At 35.3% G+C, this 18,095-nt stretch overlaps 1 protein-coding gene across 17 annotated transcripts in view; it reads right to left on the bottom strand.

The window, feature by feature from the left end:
- Positions 1-476: 476 nt before the first annotated feature.
- CCDC122 (coiled-coil domain containing 122) overlaps positions 477-18,095 on the bottom strand; it is a 35,589-nt gene continuing 17,970 nt past the window's right edge. For 16 of the 17 annotated variants that reach the window (XM_028497900.2, XM_024125908.3, XM_028497892.2 and 13 more), the window contains 3 exons: positions 17,365-17,763; positions 16,491-16,607; positions 477-2,271 (listed from right to left, as the gene is read on the bottom strand). In XM_028497900.2, the coding sequence (XP_028353701.1) occupies positions 2,101-2,271; positions 16,491-16,607; positions 17,365-17,556 (480 nt within the window). In that variant the 5' untranslated portion in view covers positions 17,557-17,763 and the 3' untranslated portion in view covers positions 477-2,100. Of the gene's footprint in view, positions 2,272-16,490; positions 16,683-17,364; positions 17,764-18,095 lie in introns of those variants that run through there. The other variant, XM_028497899.2, reaches the window with a different exon arrangement.

The raw sequence follows: 18,095 nt of genomic DNA, 5'->3' as shown, positions 1-18,095 counted from the left end.
TCTGTTGCTCCACATTCTCATCAGCATTTGGTGTTGTCAGTGTTACAGATTTTGGCCACTCTAATAGGTGTGTAGTGGTATCTCTTTGTTTTGTTTGGTTTTGTTTTTTGTGGTACACGGGCCTCTCACTGCTGTGGCCTCTCCTGTTCTGGAGCACAGGCTCTGGACGCACAGGCTCAGCAGCCGTGGCTCACAGGCCCAGCCACTCCGCGGCATGTGGGATCTTCCCGGACCAGGGCACAAACCCGTGTCCCCTGCATCGGCAGGCGGACTCTCAACCACTGCGCCACCGGGGAAGCCCTATCTCATTGTTTTAATTCTCATTTCCCTGATGACATACCATGTGGAGCATATTTTCATATGCTTATTTGCCATCTGTGTATCTTCTTTGGTGAGGTGTCTGTTAGGTCTTTGGCCCATTTTTTTTTTTTTTTTTTTTTTTTTTGCGGTACGCGGGCCTCTCACTGTGGTGGCCTCCCCCGTTGCGGAGCACAGGCTCCGGACGCGCAGGCTCAGCGGCCATGGCTCACGGGCCCAGCCGCTCCGCGGCATGTGGGATCCTCCCAGACCGGGGCGCGAACCCGGTTCCCCTGCATCGGCAGGCGGACGCGCAACCACTGCGCCACCAGGGAAGCCTGGCCCATTTTTTAATCTGGTTATTTGTTTTCTTATTGTTGAGTTTTAAGAGTTTATTTTATATTTTGAATAACAGTTCTTTATCAGGTTTGCCTTTTGCAAATATTTTCTTTCAGTCTATAGCTTGTCTTATTCTCTTGACAGTGTCTATTACAGAGCAGACATTTTTAATTTTAATGAAGCCTAGTTTACCAATTATTTCTTTCATGGGTTGTGCCTTCGGTGTTGTATCTAAAAAAGATATCACCATACTGATGGTTAGCTAGGCTTTCTCCTATGTTATCTTCTAGTAGTTTTATAATTTTGCATTTTGCATTTATGTCTGTGATCTACTAACTCTAACCCTAACCCTAATCCTAAAAAAAAGCAGAAAGAAAGAAAATAACCTAGTTCTGAGTCATGGGCCAATGCTGATTGTGTGACAGCATAAGCCACTTGAAGTGTTAGCCATAATAAGCCATGCAAATTGCTAATAGGACTACTAATATTAGGCAAACAAGATTATCAGGTTTTATGTCAGCTATACTCTTACTGAATCTTATGCACATAGAAAGGTGAGGAGAAAATTTACCTAAGATACTTTTTTGATGTTATTGCTTTGAACTCATTAAATCCTAAAAGTGAATATTTAAAAACCATATCTTCAATAATTAATGTTTTGTTTCTGCTTCTAAAAATTTGACGCAATGGAGCCACAAGAAGGAGTGCTTTTATTCTAAAAGGCACAAGTTTGTTGCTGTGGACATAGTATATGACTTTCAATGAGAAAAAATATATGTTAGTCTACACTGGTTAACATTAAGAGCTGGTATGTTTGCCTTACATGATGTTATAAATTCAATTTACCTATAGAATAGTAAGAAAGAACATACAGACAGAAAAGTGAACAAAAAATTGTATACATTGCTCCACTCTAAAAATATGTTATCCAACAGCAAAGAAAATGATTGTTACCTTCTGGATAAAAAAGAAAAACTAAGTAAATATCTGAAGCCTTGAACACATAACAACCTTATTATAAATGTCAACATTTATGGACTGCTTTGAAGCCAGGGGTAAAAAAGCAGGTAGCTTGAAACAGACAACCATTTAAAATATCTTAACAATTTAAATCATTGTAAATTCAAATGCTTCTTTTCTTCTAAATTTTTGCTTCATGTGCTAGTAAAGGCAACATGTTTATAAACAGGCATTCATGAGTACAATATATCTTATACAGGCAAAATATTCATACAGAGTCTTTCACTATTCTTCTGTGAGCCTTCCTATTGTCTCTCTATTGCTATCAATTATCGGGTTGGAAGGCATTTCAGCAAACAGATGACTGATTCAAAGAAAAGAAAACATATCTGTCATTAAGAGAGCCCTCTGATAGTGGATGTCAGTTGTTACGACCCAAAGGATTTTCTCACCTTTCTATCCCATAATTTTTGTGGCATAGTCTGTGCTCAGCATTACCCTATACTACATTACCCTACGGCCATGTTCATCTTTCGTTCCAATGCATTTTCTCAGTTCAGCTGCAGTTTTTTGCAGCTGTTGAATGTTCCATTGCCATTGTCTTCTATCTGACTGAAGCTTGTTCACCTGACAGTGCAAACGCTTAAGAATTGCACCGTATCTCTTATGTTGTACCTATTAAAAGAAGAGCACATGTCAATGGGCCTTGAGAAGGAAAAATAGTAAACAGCCATAAAGGATATTTTGACTACTCTAAAGAGGAAAGCACTTGATTAAAAATTACTCACTGTAAGTAATAATGATAATAAAAATAAACAGTAATTATAAGTATTCAACACATTACATGCTAGATACTGTGATGAGAGCATTTACATATAATTAAATTCTCATAACACCTTATGATGTAAATATTATTATCCCCACTTTTGTATAAACTGAAGATCAAAGAGTTTAAGTAATGCACTCAAGGTTTCACAGCTAGCAAGTGATGGTGTTTGGGATTTGAACACAAGGGAAGCATCTGTGATGGAGGGCCTTCTACTTATCAAAGCAGGTTCTGGTTAAGAGAAATGGTTTCATTTCCTTTGTCTAGTGGTTCATTGAAACATAGACCCATTGATCTAAAAGATCCAGGAGATCATGTAGGCCATTTCCCTGCCATTAAGTAGATCAGTATTTATGCTGAGACAGACAAGGCTACAGCGGAAGGCAGTGAGGCACAGTGGAAAGTGCATGGGTTAAGGCTGAATAATATTTCATTGTGTGTATACACCACAGTTTTTTTATCCATTCATCCATTGATGGACACTTGGGTTGTTCCTATTTTTGGCTATTGTGACTAACACTGCTATGAATATGGATATAAATATATCTTTGAGACTCTGCTTTCAATTCTTTTAGGTATATACCCGGAAGTAGAATTGCTGGATCATACAGTAATTCTATTTTTAATTTTTCGCTGAACTGCCATGCCGTTTTCTACTCTGGCTGCACGAGTTTACATTCTCACCAGCATGTGGGAGGGTTCCAATTCTTCACACACTGAAAGTATTTGATATTACCTGTCTTTTTGATCATAATCATAGCCATCTTAGTGGGTGTGAAGTGGTACTTCCAGTGAGTGTGACAGTGGTATTGTAGTAAAACACCCACTTTAAAATGAACTGATTAGTGGGGCTGGGAAAGTTACTTCTTCATTCTCATGTCTATTTAAGAGAGAGTTCTAGTCAGTCAGGAAGGTGATTCTAGGTCAATACAAAGAAGAATCAATTTGTCAAAACACCAATTCACCAAATTTGTCAAAAAAACCAATTTGTCAAAGTAAGTTTATAGCTTAAGATGGCTGTAGGGAGACAAGACTCTGGGTTTCTGGGGCCTTAAGACTCTGTCCCTGACCTGTCTCCCCTTCTCTCTGTAACTCAGCTTTGCCTTTTACTGGGACCCTTTTTACTGGGACCCTCAGTACAGTTTCCCCTCTCTCTTTCCCAGCTCCTCCCTTAACTTGGAGCTTCCTCACCTTTATTATGCCATGGCTCATTTTGATAGTATATGAGGACTATGGACTTCTTAGAATGTTTTTAAATGCATAAAATAAAACATACAGGATTACAAAAGAAACCAATTATATGGAAACACAGTTCTGCAGAGCATCAGGGGAACTAGGACAGAAACACTGTAAGCATTCCAAAATACTGGTATAAAAACAAAGTGAAAACTTGTCAACTAACACTTCACATAAATTGCTGTAAACTTTAAACATCCTTTTAAGTATTCAGTTTTGTTAATTCTTCAAAGTCAGATAGTTTGTTCAAATTGGTGAACTAGGCCTCCTGATATATTGGCAAAACAGAAAGTGACTTTAAAAGAATTATAAATAAATTAGTAAACAGAAACATCATATTAGATAATGAAACTATATTCAAAAGAAGATTTTTAATATATCAAATATATTCAAAGGGATATATATCAACTTATATGTATATATGTAATACATATCACTGCATATATTTATTAATATGTAATAAATATATCCATTGATATATCCAATAGCATACATTCATAAGAATATAGTCACTGAATATGCTTATATACATGTTCATAGAATATACTAATAGAAATCAAATAACTAGAACAAAATTTTGGTTACTCCATAAATCATATTAGCCTGTTTCTAAAATTATTCTTCAGCAGTGAAGCTGTGAAACTAATACACCATGGATCAGAGTAGAGACATGCAAAGTCCCCTTAGTGGGACTCTAGGTCACCAGCCTCAGCTAGATATCACAGGAGGTATTAATATAAACTAAAGAAAGAATATATCATCAGAAGGGATTATGTGAAGAACATAGCACAAAAACAGGCAAGTGAAGGAGGCATGTGTTTGTAGTTCCTATCCAGTGACTATCTGATAAGAATAACGCTGTTACAGAGATTGGCTCCTTGAGTGTCCAGAGCCAGAGGTCAAGAACACTCCAAATTAAATGACTGACTTGATTTCCATGCTCAGTAACTAGCTTTATGATAATTTGGCTTCCAGTGTAGTTTCCTTACAGGGAGAAGCAGCACTGATGACTGATATGTTTTCTGATTTCCTTGAGAGTTTTGTTTATTATTGTAAATTAATAAACTGGCATTTGAGTTTTATACATCAGGTTCTTGTGAACTCTACTAGCACTTCTCCATGTCTACCCAACCCTGGGATACTTAAAAAGTTAATTTTCTAAGCCCACAAGGCTAAAAGGAGGTTTTGGCCAAGAAGTGACTTCGTAAAGGTGAAGGTCACATTGTGAGCCTTCTTGATGGCCAGCCAATTGTTCAGCCTCTATTGGTATAATTCTGCCTTTGGTATGTGTCAATATTCAAACTTGAATACCATTACACAGCTAAGGATGTAGTGGTTCTGGAGAGAATACAGCTTTTTTTGCCTCTAAGAAATGGAGGGGCTACTATTCTTATTTAGTTATTGTTACACTCAAGGCAGAAATAAGAATAATAATGAAGCAGGGGTGGTGCTCAGAAAACACAGTGGCAAAAAGAGTGGCCTCTTCATTCCCTTCACTCTAGACACACTTCACTTCTAGAATCTGAGTCCAAGTACGTTCTCATCTTAAGACTTTTGCACTTATTTTTTCCTTTGCCTGGAAAGCTATTCCTCAGATCTACATGACTAGCTCCTTCACTCCTTTACATTGTTTGTGTTTTGAAAGTTAAACAAACTCTGCATTCCTGAGATAAACTTTGCTTGGTCATGAGTTACTAACCTTTTTTATACATACCAGCAAATGTCAATTTGAAAATATTTTGCATCTACGTTCATGAGGAACATTGGTCTGTAATTACTTTTCTGGTAATGGTCCTGTTCATTCTTTGTGTCAGGGTTATGCTGGCCTCCTAAAATAAGCTGGGAAGAGTTCCACCCTTCATTTTCTGAAAAAATTTGTATAGGCTGGGTATTATTTCTTCCTTAAATGTGTGATAGAATTTACCAGTGAAGCCATGTCAGTCTGAAGCTTTCCTTGTGGGGAGGGTTTTAATTATGAGTTCAATTTCATTGATTCCTACTTCACACCATTTATATAGCCTAATTTTAAATGGATCATAGGTCTAAACATACAAGTAATTTCTTCCTGTGTTACTGATGGTATGTGAGCTTTTCAAGGAATTTGTCCATTTCATCTAAGTTGTTAAATTTATTGTTTATAATAGGACTTTATCATTCTTTTAGGTCTATAGGACCTAAAGTAGTGTCCCCACCATCCTCATTTTTTTGATCATTATTGTTATGGTTTATCAATTTTATTAGTCTTTTCAACTTTTGGCTTTGTTGATTTTCTCTGATTTTCCATTTTCTATTTCACTGATTTCTACTATTTATTATGTCATTTCTTCCTATTTGCTATTGGCTGAATTTATTCTTATTTTTCTAGTCTCTTAAGATGGAAGCTTAGATAATTGCTTTTAAACCTTTCTCTTCTAATATGCACATTTAAATCTGTAAATTTTCCTCTAAATACTGCTCTAGCTATACCCTATGGTTTTTTATATGCAGTGTTTTCATTATCATTCAATTTCAAATATTTTCTAATAATTCTCATGTTTTCTTCTCTTTTTGTGATTTCTTCGACTCATGGATTATTTATAATTGTGATGCTCAATTTCAAAATGTTGATGTATTTTCTAGCTTTCTTATTGTTACTCTCTAGTTAAATTCTGCTGTTATCAAAGAATGTCAGATTCTTTGAAATTTATCATCCAGTGTATTGTCTATCTTGGTGAATGTTCCATGTGCATTTGAAAATAATGTATAATCAACAGTTATTAGGTGGAGTATTTTATATATGGTAATTAGGTTTAGTTGGTAGATAAGTTGTTCAAATTTTCTATATGCTTGCTTACTGATTTTGTGTATTGTTCTATCAACTATTCAAAAAAGTTGTTAAGCTCTCCAATACGATTGTAGATTTGTGTCTTTTTCTTTTAATTTTGTCAGGTTTTGCTTATGTACTTTGAAGCTTTATGATTAGGTAAATACACATTTAGTATTATTATTTGTTTCTGGTGAATTGACTGGCCCTCTTCAACTCTGATGGTAGTCCATATCTTAAAATCTACTTGATATTAATACAGCCATGACCAGCTTTCTTAAGATTGGTGTCTTCATAGTTTATCTTTTTCTATCTTTCAACCTGTCTGTGTCTTTATATTCAAAGTGCATCTCTTGTGAAAAAGTTATGTTCGCAAATTGTTCTTTCAATCCAATCTGATCATTTTTACCTTTTAATTGGAGTGTTTAGTCCATTTACGTTTAATGTAACCAATGATATGTTTGGGTTTAAGTCTACCATTTCAATATTTGTGTTCTATTAGTCTCTTTTGCCTTTTTTATTTATTTCTTTTCTGTCTACACTCAGAGTGGATCACAGACCTAAATATAGAATGCAAAACTATAGAACTCCTAGAAGATAACACAGGAGAAAGCCTAGATGACCTTGGGTTTGGTTATGTCTTTTTACATACAACACTGAAGGCACAATCCATGAAAGAAATGATAAGCTAGACCTCATAAAAATTAAACCTTCTGCTCTGTAAAAGACACTGTCAGGAAAATAAGACAAGCCACAAACTGGGAGAAAATATTTGCAAAAGACACATCTGATAAAGAACTGTTATTCAAAATATACAACAAACTCTTAAAATGCAACAATAAGAAAACAAATAACCAGATTAAAAAATAGGCCAGAAACCTGAACAGACACCACACCAGAAAAGATATACAAATGGCAAATAAGCATATGAAAACATGCTCCACATGAAATGTCATCAGGGAAATGAGAATTAAAACAACGAGATAGCACTACACACCTATTAGAATGACCAAAATCTGCAACACTGACGACACCAAATGCTGGTGAGGATGTGGAGCAAGAGGAACTCTCTCATTCATTGCTGGTGGGAATGCAAAATGGTACAGCCACGTTGGAAGACAGCTTGGTGGTTTCTTACCAAACTAAACATACTCTACCACATGATCCAGCAATCACACCCTTTGGCATTTACCCAAAGGAGTTGAAAACTGATATCCACACAAAAATACAGATGCTTATAGCAGCTTTATTCGTAATTGCCAAAACTTGGAAGCAATCAAGATGTCCCTTAGTAGGTGAAAAAATAAACTGTTGTATATCCAGACAACAGAATATTATTTAGCACTAAACAGATAAATAAATAAAACAACAAATGAGCTATCAAGCCATGAAATGTCACAAGGAACCTTAAATGCATATTACTAAGTGGAAGAAGCCAATCTGAAAAGGCCACAAACTGTATGATTCTAACTATGATATTCTGGAAAAGGTAAAACCATGGAGACAGTAAAAAGATCTGTGGCTGACAGAGGTTGGGGGAGGGAGGGGTGAATACATAGAGCACAGAGGATTTTTAGGACAGTGAAACTCTTCTTTTCTTTTTAAATTAGTTATCTATTTTATACATATTAGTGTATATATGTCAATCCCAATCTCCCAATTCATCACACCCCCCCCCCAAAACTCTTCTGTATGATATTGTAATGGTGGATATGTGTCATTATACATCTGTCAAAATTCATAGAAGGTACAACACCAAGAGTAAACCCTAATGTAAACTATGAACTCTGGATGATAATGATGTGTCAACATAGGTTTATCAGTTGTAACAAATGTACCACCCTGGTGGGAGCTGTTGATAGCTTGGGAGGCTGCCAAGGGGCAGGGAGTATGAGGGAGCACTCTGTACCTTCTGTTCAATTTTGCTGTGAACCTAAAACAGCTCTAAAACAATAAAGTCTATTAAAAAAAATCAATAACCATCACTCTTCTTGAATATTTAATGTGACTTTTTTTCTGGCTGCTTTTAAGATTTTGTTTGTTTGTTTGTTTGTTTTTGGTATGCAGGCCTCTCACTGTTGTGGCCTCTCCCGTTGCAGAGCACAGGCTCCTGACGCGCAGGCTCAGCGGCCATGGTCCACGGGCCCAGCCGCTCTGCGGCATGTGGGATCCTCCCGGACCGGGGCACGAACCCACGTCCCCTGCATCGGCAGGCGGACTCCCTACCACTGTGCCACCAGGGAAGCCCCTAAGATTTATTTTTTTCTTTGTATTTGGTTTTCAGTCGCCTGACTATAATTTCCTTAGATACAGTTTTCTCTGTATTTATCCTGCTTTGGGTTTGGTAAATTTCTTGAATCTATGAGTTATTTTTTTAGTCAAGTTTGGAAAATTTTTGGCCAGTATTTAATATTTCTGTTCCCTTTTCTCTCTCTCTCCTCACCTCCTGGAACTCTAATTACCCATATGTCACATTGCTTAACATGGTCTCACAAGTCACTGAGGCTCTATGCATTTTCTTCAGTTTTTTTTCTTTTTCTCTGTATGCTTGCTTTGATGACTTCTACTGATCTGTCTTCAAGTTTAAGAAAGATCTTGCTTCTGTTGTGTCTAACCTGCTATTAATTACACCTAATAAATTTTTTCAACTTTTTCTTCAGTTCTAAGATTTCCATTTGGTTCTTTTATATGATTAATATTCTTTCTCTTTACCCATTACTGTGTATCCATCCTTCATGTAGAACAGGGTCCCAACCCCGGGGCTGTGGACCAGTACTGGTCTGCAGCCTGTTAGGAACCAGGCCGCACAGCAGGAGGTGAGCTGTAGCCTAGTGAGCAAAGCTTATCTGCAGCTCCGCATCTCTCCCCATCACTCACGTTACCGCCTGAACCATTGCTCTACTCCCCCCATCCCTGTCCGTGGAAAAATTGTCTGCCACGAAACGGATCCCCGGTGCCAAAAAGGTTGGGGACCACTGCTGTAGAATATTTAACATATTTAATCATAATTTTCCGTCCTTGCCGAACAACTGCTGAATCAACTGTGACTGTTTTTCTTGATTATTCTCTTAATTATTGGTAATACTTCTCTATTTGTTTACATGTATATGAATGCTTTTTATTAACTGAACAGTGTACATATAAACTCTAGATTATGTTATTTTCTTCTGAAAAGTTTTGAATTTTGTTCTAACAGTCAGTTAAGTTACTGGTGGATCATCTTGAACTTGTGAGACCTTATTTTATACTTTTGCTAGAGAGTGTCCATTTCAGTTTTGTTCTTAGATCTAGGCCTTGTCTTTAGTTTTGTGTTAGCTCTTAGTTCTGAGTATGGTCTTTACTCCTAAAGTGTGGCAGTAGTAGCAGTGGGCAGATGCTAAAATCTCAGGTCAGTTCTTCAGCATTGTAGCTGTTTTTCCCCACTGTGATCCTTGAAATTTTACACCCACCCCCAATGCAACTGCAGTTCAAGTTAAAGCCAAGGATTTGAAGGGAGATAATATAAAAGTCTGGGGCTCCAAATAAGGCCAAATTTAATATTTACTCAATCAACCTCAAGATGAGGGATAGGAATCCCTAAAACAGTATAAAATGATTTCAAACGTAAGTTATTATTTGTGGTGATAATTATTGAGAACATATTAAATATTAGTAAGATCACGGAACTTATCTTACGACTCAGTAATTCTACTTCTTGATACAAAGGGTGTGTGTACTATGTTCACTACAACACTACTTTTAATGTTTAATGGTGAAACGCTGGAAATAACTTAATGTCTATCAGTTGTGGCATGTTTATATAAATTAAGGTATAGTCATACTGTGAAATATTTTGCAGCAGTTAAAAAGAATAATGTAGGCCCATAGGTACTAATATGAAAAAAAACTATGATATATGTTATTAAGTAAAGTGCTTGCAAAATTATATGTATGGTACTTTATGTAATCTTCCCCTATGCATAGATGTGTGTTCATGTGTGTGTACATGCACATGTGTATATATACATATATACATACATACTCATGCTTACCCAAGTGCACACACCAAACAGCGGTTGCCATTAGGAAGAGGTGAGTGTGAAAAGAGAGCAATGTAATGGGAGGCAGTGGTCAAAGGAACTTTAGCCTTCCCTCTAAAATTTTAATCTTTTCCAAGGAGAACATATTTCCACAGAAGTGAAAACCATTTTTTAAAAACATTGGGAGTCCAAAAGACATGGACTCATATTCTATTCTGTCCCTTATCACTAGCTATATAACCTTGTACAAGTTATTTAAATTTTCTGAAATTCTGTAAAATATGCTACTGTGAGAATTTAAATGGGATAGCCTACACAAAGTGCTTGAAAAATACCAGGCACTCAATAAACAACAATAGATTTAGTAATACTGAACATTTCTTCTTGTACCTTTTGTAAGATAGAATAATTTGTTACCATATTATCTAGCTATCTGAATCATTCTTACCCTGCCTTTAGTTTACCTTTTTACCTTTGCTTCTTTGGGTTTTTCATGTAGGACCGGCTTTCTAGTTGCGTAATCATTTCTGTGGCTGACCTCAGTAAATGAATGGATTAGTTAATTGTGTACCCTGCATGTTGCATTGTAACAAGTGAAACGTATTTTGTTCCTGATCCCTAGTAGCTCCGAAAGCACTCTAAATTTTTCCCTGTCCTTTAAATTTGGAGCTCAAATTGAACAAAATTTAGGCAACAGTAACCGTTAATAAATCTTAAAATGCTTTACACAATACCTGTTATCACAAAATGTTACTTGCAGCACTCATCATTTGCTAAAAACTTCTTAACTGCTCTAGTTTCCCTTCCCTGAAAACTCTTGGATTTGGCATATAACATGTTTTTAAAAATGATTGTTGCTTAATGCTTTGTATTTGAAGCTTTGTGTTTGTATGCTTTGTATCTTGCTTCCCCACTTTTCTTCGTCAGTGACTCATAACTTATCTTTATTTTCCTCTCTTTAGTTCCTTTCTTCTAAAATATATATAAGGACAGACAATAGACAGGGAAGAAAGGCATTTTGGGGTAATTATTTGGAAATACTTCTTTCATTCAGACATGGTCTAAAATTATCAAAAACATTCATTTGACTAAAAAAAAACCATGTAAAATTCAAAAACCATTTCAGTTTTTCTTAATAAAAAAATGTAAAAAGCAACATGAATATCAAGATTAAACATGAAAAGCACAAAATATTGAAAGAATTAAACATTAGAACAAAAGAATGCTATAATCCAGGCAAAAGATAACCATGAACTGTACCAAGACCATGGCTAAAAACATCCAGAAGGAATAGAAAAAAAAAAAGACTCAAAAAAGAAATAAGTAATAAAAATCTTCTGGTATTTAAATCTATACTCTTAAAAAACTAATTGTTTTGAGAAAGAAGTTACTTGTGTCAATGATAAATTCTCATCAAGCCATAAATGAAATTGTTGGGAAAAAAATGCAGTGTTCTCAAGACAATGCTGTGGCTGTGGTATTTGTCCTTCAGTGTTATAGTTTATTACAGATAATCTCTAATTTCTTAGATTTTCATTTTTTCAACCATAACATTGTGATAGAATTGAGGACTACTTTTTTTTTTTTTTTTTTTTTTTTTTGTCATACGCGGGCCTCTCACTGTTGTGGCCTCTCCCGTTGCGGAGCACAGGCTCCAGACGCACAGGCTCCGCGGCCATGGCTCACGGGCCCAGCCGCTCCGCGGCATGTGGGATCTTCCCTCACCGGGGCATGAACCCACGTCCCCTGCATCGGCAGGTGGATTCTCAACCACTGCGCCACCAGGGAAGCCCGAGGACTACTTTTTAATGCATTAGAGTTAATAAAACTAAAATTAAAAAGCCTAAAAGGATCTTTAGTAACCCTATTATGAAAGCTTAAAAAAGAGTTTATTAAATTTCACGATAAGAAATATACTGATGAAAACATAAAAAACTGAAGTCTCAAGCTCAATGACATTCCATCTAAATCTATCATTAGTAGACATTTACATCACCCTTTACCACTAAAAATACCTATGTACACTTCTGCTTCTGTCAAAATAAAGTAGATGCATTTCATATACCTATTCCTCATGCTAAGTACAACTAAAATCCCTGGACACTGTATATAATATTAGCATAAGAAGCTTCTGAAAGGTGGAGAGAAGGCAGACTGGTTGGAGATCTTAGGATCCTAGGAACAACTTGGTAATGAGTTCCCTGAGTTTTCATTTTGCCTCATATATCCCAGACTGGATATGGGGAAGACAGCAAGCTGGAAATGCCAATAGGTGCAGACAAAAACAAAACAAAACAAAACAAAAAAACTCCAAGAAAAGTCTGCTATCTAGCCAAAGGACCAGGAAAAAGGCAGACTATGCAAGACTGAAAACTTTTAGGTAGTAACTACTCAAGTCAAACACCACAGAAAAAACTATGGCCCCACCACCACCTACACTAGCAAAGCCTACACTTTCACCATTGCTGGGCTATTACAAGGTGCCCCGGTCCTCCTGCTGGGGTGGTGTCAGAGAAGGCTAACTGGGGAGCCAGGACTTTTCATTCCCTCTGGAAAGTAACAAACCACATCCTCTGGTGTGAGTGGAGCCCATCTGGGGCGGCTGGACTTCTACTCCCATCTAGTGGTAGCAAGGCATTCTTCCCCCTCCTCACTGGGAGAATGTCAGAGGAGGCCTAGTGGAGAGTCAGGGCTTTTACCACCGCTCAGTAGTAGCAAGGCCACATCTACACGGGAGCAGTAAAGAGGTGCTCCTGCCCTTCCCAGCCACGGGCTTATCAACAGAAGCCTAGTGGGCAGCCAGAACTCCCACTTTTGACTAGCAGTAACAAGAAGCCCTTCTTCCCTCCATGAATGTCCATGGAGACTCTGAACTTCCAGTACTACCTGGAAGCAACAATGACCCAGAGTCTTAAAACATAATACCCAACATGTCCAGATCTCAATAGAAAATCTCTCATCAAAGCAAGAACCAGGAAGACCTCAAACTGACTAAGAAATAACAATCAACATGTGCCAACACCAAGAAAATGCAGAAGTTAGCATTATCTGACAAGCATTTTAAAGCTGATCATCATAAAAATGCTTCAAAGAGTAATTATGAATTGCCTGAAACAAATGAAAATATAAAAAGTCTCAGCAAAGGAATAAAGGATACAAAGAACCAAATGGAAAAAACACAGTAACTGAAATAAAAAGTTTCATGGGATGGTTCAATAGCAGAATGGAGGGGATAAAGGAAAGAATCAGTGAATGGAAGATAGAACTCTAAGGATTACTCAATCTGAAAAACTGAGAGACAAAAGACTGAAAGAAAGAAACGAAGAGAGCTTCAGGGACCTTTAGGGCTATATCAAAAAAAGACCTATGATTTGTGTCATCAGTGTCCTGGAAGGATAGGAGAAAAGAGGGCAGAACTGCAAAAGTATTCAAATAAATCATAGCTGAAAATTTCTCAAATTTGGCAAAAGACATAAGCCTACAGAATCAAGAAGCTGAGAATTTTCCAGATAGTATAAATCCAAAGAAACTAGTTCCAAAACATATAACAGTAAAACTTCTGAAAACTAAAGACAGGAAAGCTTGAAAGCAGCAAGAAACAAATACCTTATCTGTAGAGAGAAAAACAATTCAAATGACAGTGGATTATCTGTTAGAAATCACAGAGACCAGAAAGAAGTGGCACAGCATTTTTCAACTGAAAATAACTGTCAACCCAGAATTCTATATCCACCAAAATATCTTTCAGAGATGAAAGGGAAATGAAGACATTCTCAGATGAAAAAAAAAAGAAAAAACCCAGAGACTGCCACCAGCCTAATTCTCCTAAAAGAATGAATTTAGAAATTTTCTAAAGAGAAAGGAAATGATAAATGAGGAAATCTTAGAACATCAGGAAGGAAGAAAGAATATGGTGGAGTAAAAATATGGGTAAATACAATAGACAAATGGAAAGGGCAAAGCTAAAGGGTATGGGGTTTCTTTTGAGGTGATGAAAATTTCTAAAATTGACTATGGTAATGGTTACAAATTATCTGTATTTATACTAAAACCCATTGAATTATGCAATTTAAATGGGTGAATTGTATGGTATGTGAATTATATCTCAATAAAGCTGTTTTCAAAATCAGCATAGTGGTAGCCTGAGGAAAAGGGACAAGAGAACTTTCTGGGCACGATGCAAAAGTTTTATATCTTGATCTAGGTCATGGCAACCCAGGTGTATGTATAAATTGTCAAAATTAATCAAGCTAAACCCTTATAAATAGTGTACCTACTCTTATGACAATTATACCTTAATAAAAATTACTAAGAATCTCAAATTTCTCTCCAAAATGCTTTTACCAATTTATACTCATACCAATAGTATTTTAGAATTCAGGTGGTCCACATCTTACAAATTGTAATATTGATAATTGACAGGCTAAATATGGGACCTTATTGTGGTTTGAATTATCAACCCCTTATTGTTAGCGAGGTTGTTCATCATTTCCATTGGGGCTTTTTTTTGATATTCATGTTTTGAAAGGTAAGACTTTTCATACCATTTTACCAATGTTCTATGGCTTGTTTGAAATTTTCTTATCTCTTAGTCACTTATGTATGTTACAAATACCCTCTCTCAAAATGAGTCTTGTCTTCTTTATTGTTATGCTGCATCTCAATAATCTAGAAATTTATGATATAGTCAAAAGTAACATTTAATCATGCAGTTTGCATATATGTCTGTGTGTCTTCTAAAATAAATACTTCTGTAACACAAATGGTTAAGTTTGTCTCCTATATTGTCTTCAATCCTCGTGGAAGCATGTGCATGTATGTGTTAAGAGGTAGGAATCTAATTTTATTTGAAAATTGTCTTTATTTTTTCATATGGCTAACTTATTTTTGTTTGTACCATTTATGATGGATTATTTCTGGATTCTTTTTTTCTGTTTCATTAATCATTTTTTCTATTTCTATGCCACTTACATACTGTCTTACTATTATAGTTTTATAATAAATCTTGATATCTATAGGGTAAAAAAATACCCATTTATTTAGATTGCTAGTAAAATATAAGATAAAATCATGGTGTTTCTTGAAGAGAATGTTTTGTAAAGGTGAGGGTTTTTGTCTTCAAATTCCTCAGGTTTTTTTCATTGTGTCAAATTAATCACAAACAAGTTGAAAATATACATCTTTTTATTTTCCAAAGTAATTTTTAAGGGTGAAAATTATTTTTTTGCCCTTAACAACATACACTTTTCCATTTTTGTTCTGCCCTCATCTAAACAATAATGACTATAGAGGTCTGCCAGTGGCACCTCAAATTTAGCCTCACTTTTAATTTTACATATCAGTTTGTTGTTTTTAATTGGACAGTTGAAAATTACAAATAGGAAGTCAGAGGGGTTTAGAATACCAATACTTCCATTGTCTTTACTTTATTTTGAAGAGTCTTTAATTTCTGTCTAGGAGTGGTCATATTTTTGACTGGATCACTTCTATTTTCTTTTTTTTTATGTTTATAGCAACTTTATTCATAATGGCCTAAACCTGGAAGCAAGAAAGATGTCCTCTAGCAGGTGAATGGATAAACAGTGGTACATCTAGAGAATGGAATTATCACTCAGCTCACTATCAAGACATGAAAACACATGGAAGGATTTTAAATGCATATTGCTAGGTGAAAGGAGCCAATCTGAAAAGGCCACATACAGTAATAGCCTCTGCTTTCTAGCCATTAATTGGGTACAAAATTGGTGGAATGCGACCTGGAAGAATTCTAGGCCAGATTTAAATAAGAGTACTTGCTCTCTTTGAATGTATTAATATATTCGAATATTTTTGAATGAGGGAGTCTCTATACTTATCTATTAATGGTTTAGACTTATCAACTGCTTTTTGTAGTTCTTTTTTGTTCTCTAGCTGTTTTGGAAATTCAGAGTAAACTATGGAAATTATGACTATAGTAAAAGTTTAAAAAATGATCCCATAAAACAATGAAATCCAGATAATTAAGACTTACCTCTATTTCCTTTCTTAATTTTTCATGTGTCTTTTTTTCTTCCTCAAGAAAACTAGTTTTTTCAATGATGGATTCTTTTACAGTTATAATTTTATCCTTTAGGTTTGTAATGTCTTCCTGTATGTTTATAGAATTTAAAATATACACATCAAACAATGAATGGTCAATATAAATCCAAGATTTTCAGTGTTTCTGTAATTTAAGAAAACTAGCCATCACATTTAATTTTGATAAATAGGATTAGAATATTACTTCTATAGGTACGAGGAACAAAGAATGGTTATTCAAACAAGCAAACCTTAGATTTGAAAATACAGAAGTAAAAACCAAATGAAAATAAGACATAAAGGAAAGTGGTAGTCACAGGGGCAACTGCCCAGCTACGATATAAAGGATATTTTTTAATTCTTTAGCAAGAAATAATAGATATTTTAAGTTTTTATCTCCCAGCATCTTCAAAGAATATTAAGAAAAAGATGCTTAGGGTACAATTATTAATTCATATTGTTTGTGTAACAGCATTAAGCACACTAAATTGATTTTAATTGGTCTGGACCCATTAGCCTGGAAGCTAGAGTTTCAACATCTTTGTGAGTCACACCTTCTGTAACAAATGGATTAATTGTTCACTGTGATTTTGTTTGACTATATATTTTTATTAATCCATAAGGGATTTGGGGATGTTTCCTTTATGCATTTGCACATATGGCATAGTTGTTACATAACTCATGCACTTATACAAGTTTTCAAATTTGTGAATCGAGTTAGAGCACCCATGGGTATTTTATTAAGTTAATGATAAGTTTATCACTTAGTAAGTGTACTTGCAATAAAAGGAATAATAGAAAACATTTCAATAAGTGATATTTCAAACCTGTACTTGTTTCATCAGGTTTCCTTCTGGATTTTGGAGATCCTGCATAAGTTCCTCTTTCATTGTCTTTAGTTTTTTAACAAGGTCTCGTTTCTCATTGAGTTCAGTCATGAATGACCATTTGCTCTCTACCTCTCTCAAACTATCTTTATGTGCTTTTATTTTTGCATAGTATTCATTATATCTTATCATTTGTTCCTCAAAATCTTCCTGTGCTGCCTCTATGTCAAATTTAAGCTTCACATTTTCTGTATGTAAGGATTTGATTTGATTTTCCAGGTTTCCACACTGAAGTTTGGTATTCTGTATGGCAGCATCTTGCTGATAAATTTGCCTTTCTGTTTCTTTAGTTTCTGCAGAGACAGATGCTATTTGTGTTTTAAGCTCATGAAGTTCATTCTGTAAGATATTTCAACATTATTATTATTAGTTCATGATATTCAACATGAAAGAAAAGTCATTGTTTTGATCCATAGTGTGTGTAGAAAAATCACTTAACATAAAAAATATGTATTTATCAGATACAGAAAAATTGATGCATAACAGGAGACATGTAATAAAGTAACAAAATTATTTTATAATCAGAGGGAGCCCAGGGTTATATATTTCTTATATTTTAATGTTCATCTAATTCTAAATATTAAAATTTTATCCTTTGTCTTAACATTTTATATGTAAAAGATACTTTACAATCATTTTAATAATATATTTGTGGGCAATCAGAAGTACAA

This window comes from Physeter macrocephalus, chromosome 13, assembly GCF_002837175.3.
Source record: "Physeter macrocephalus isolate SW-GA chromosome 13, ASM283717v5, whole genome shotgun sequence".
NCBI classification, from domain to species: Eukaryota; Metazoa; Chordata; class Mammalia; order Artiodactyla; family Physeteridae; genus Physeter; species Physeter macrocephalus.
Note: the sequence above shows the minus strand (reverse complement) of the source record. Positions and strands in the feature narration are given on the sequence as shown.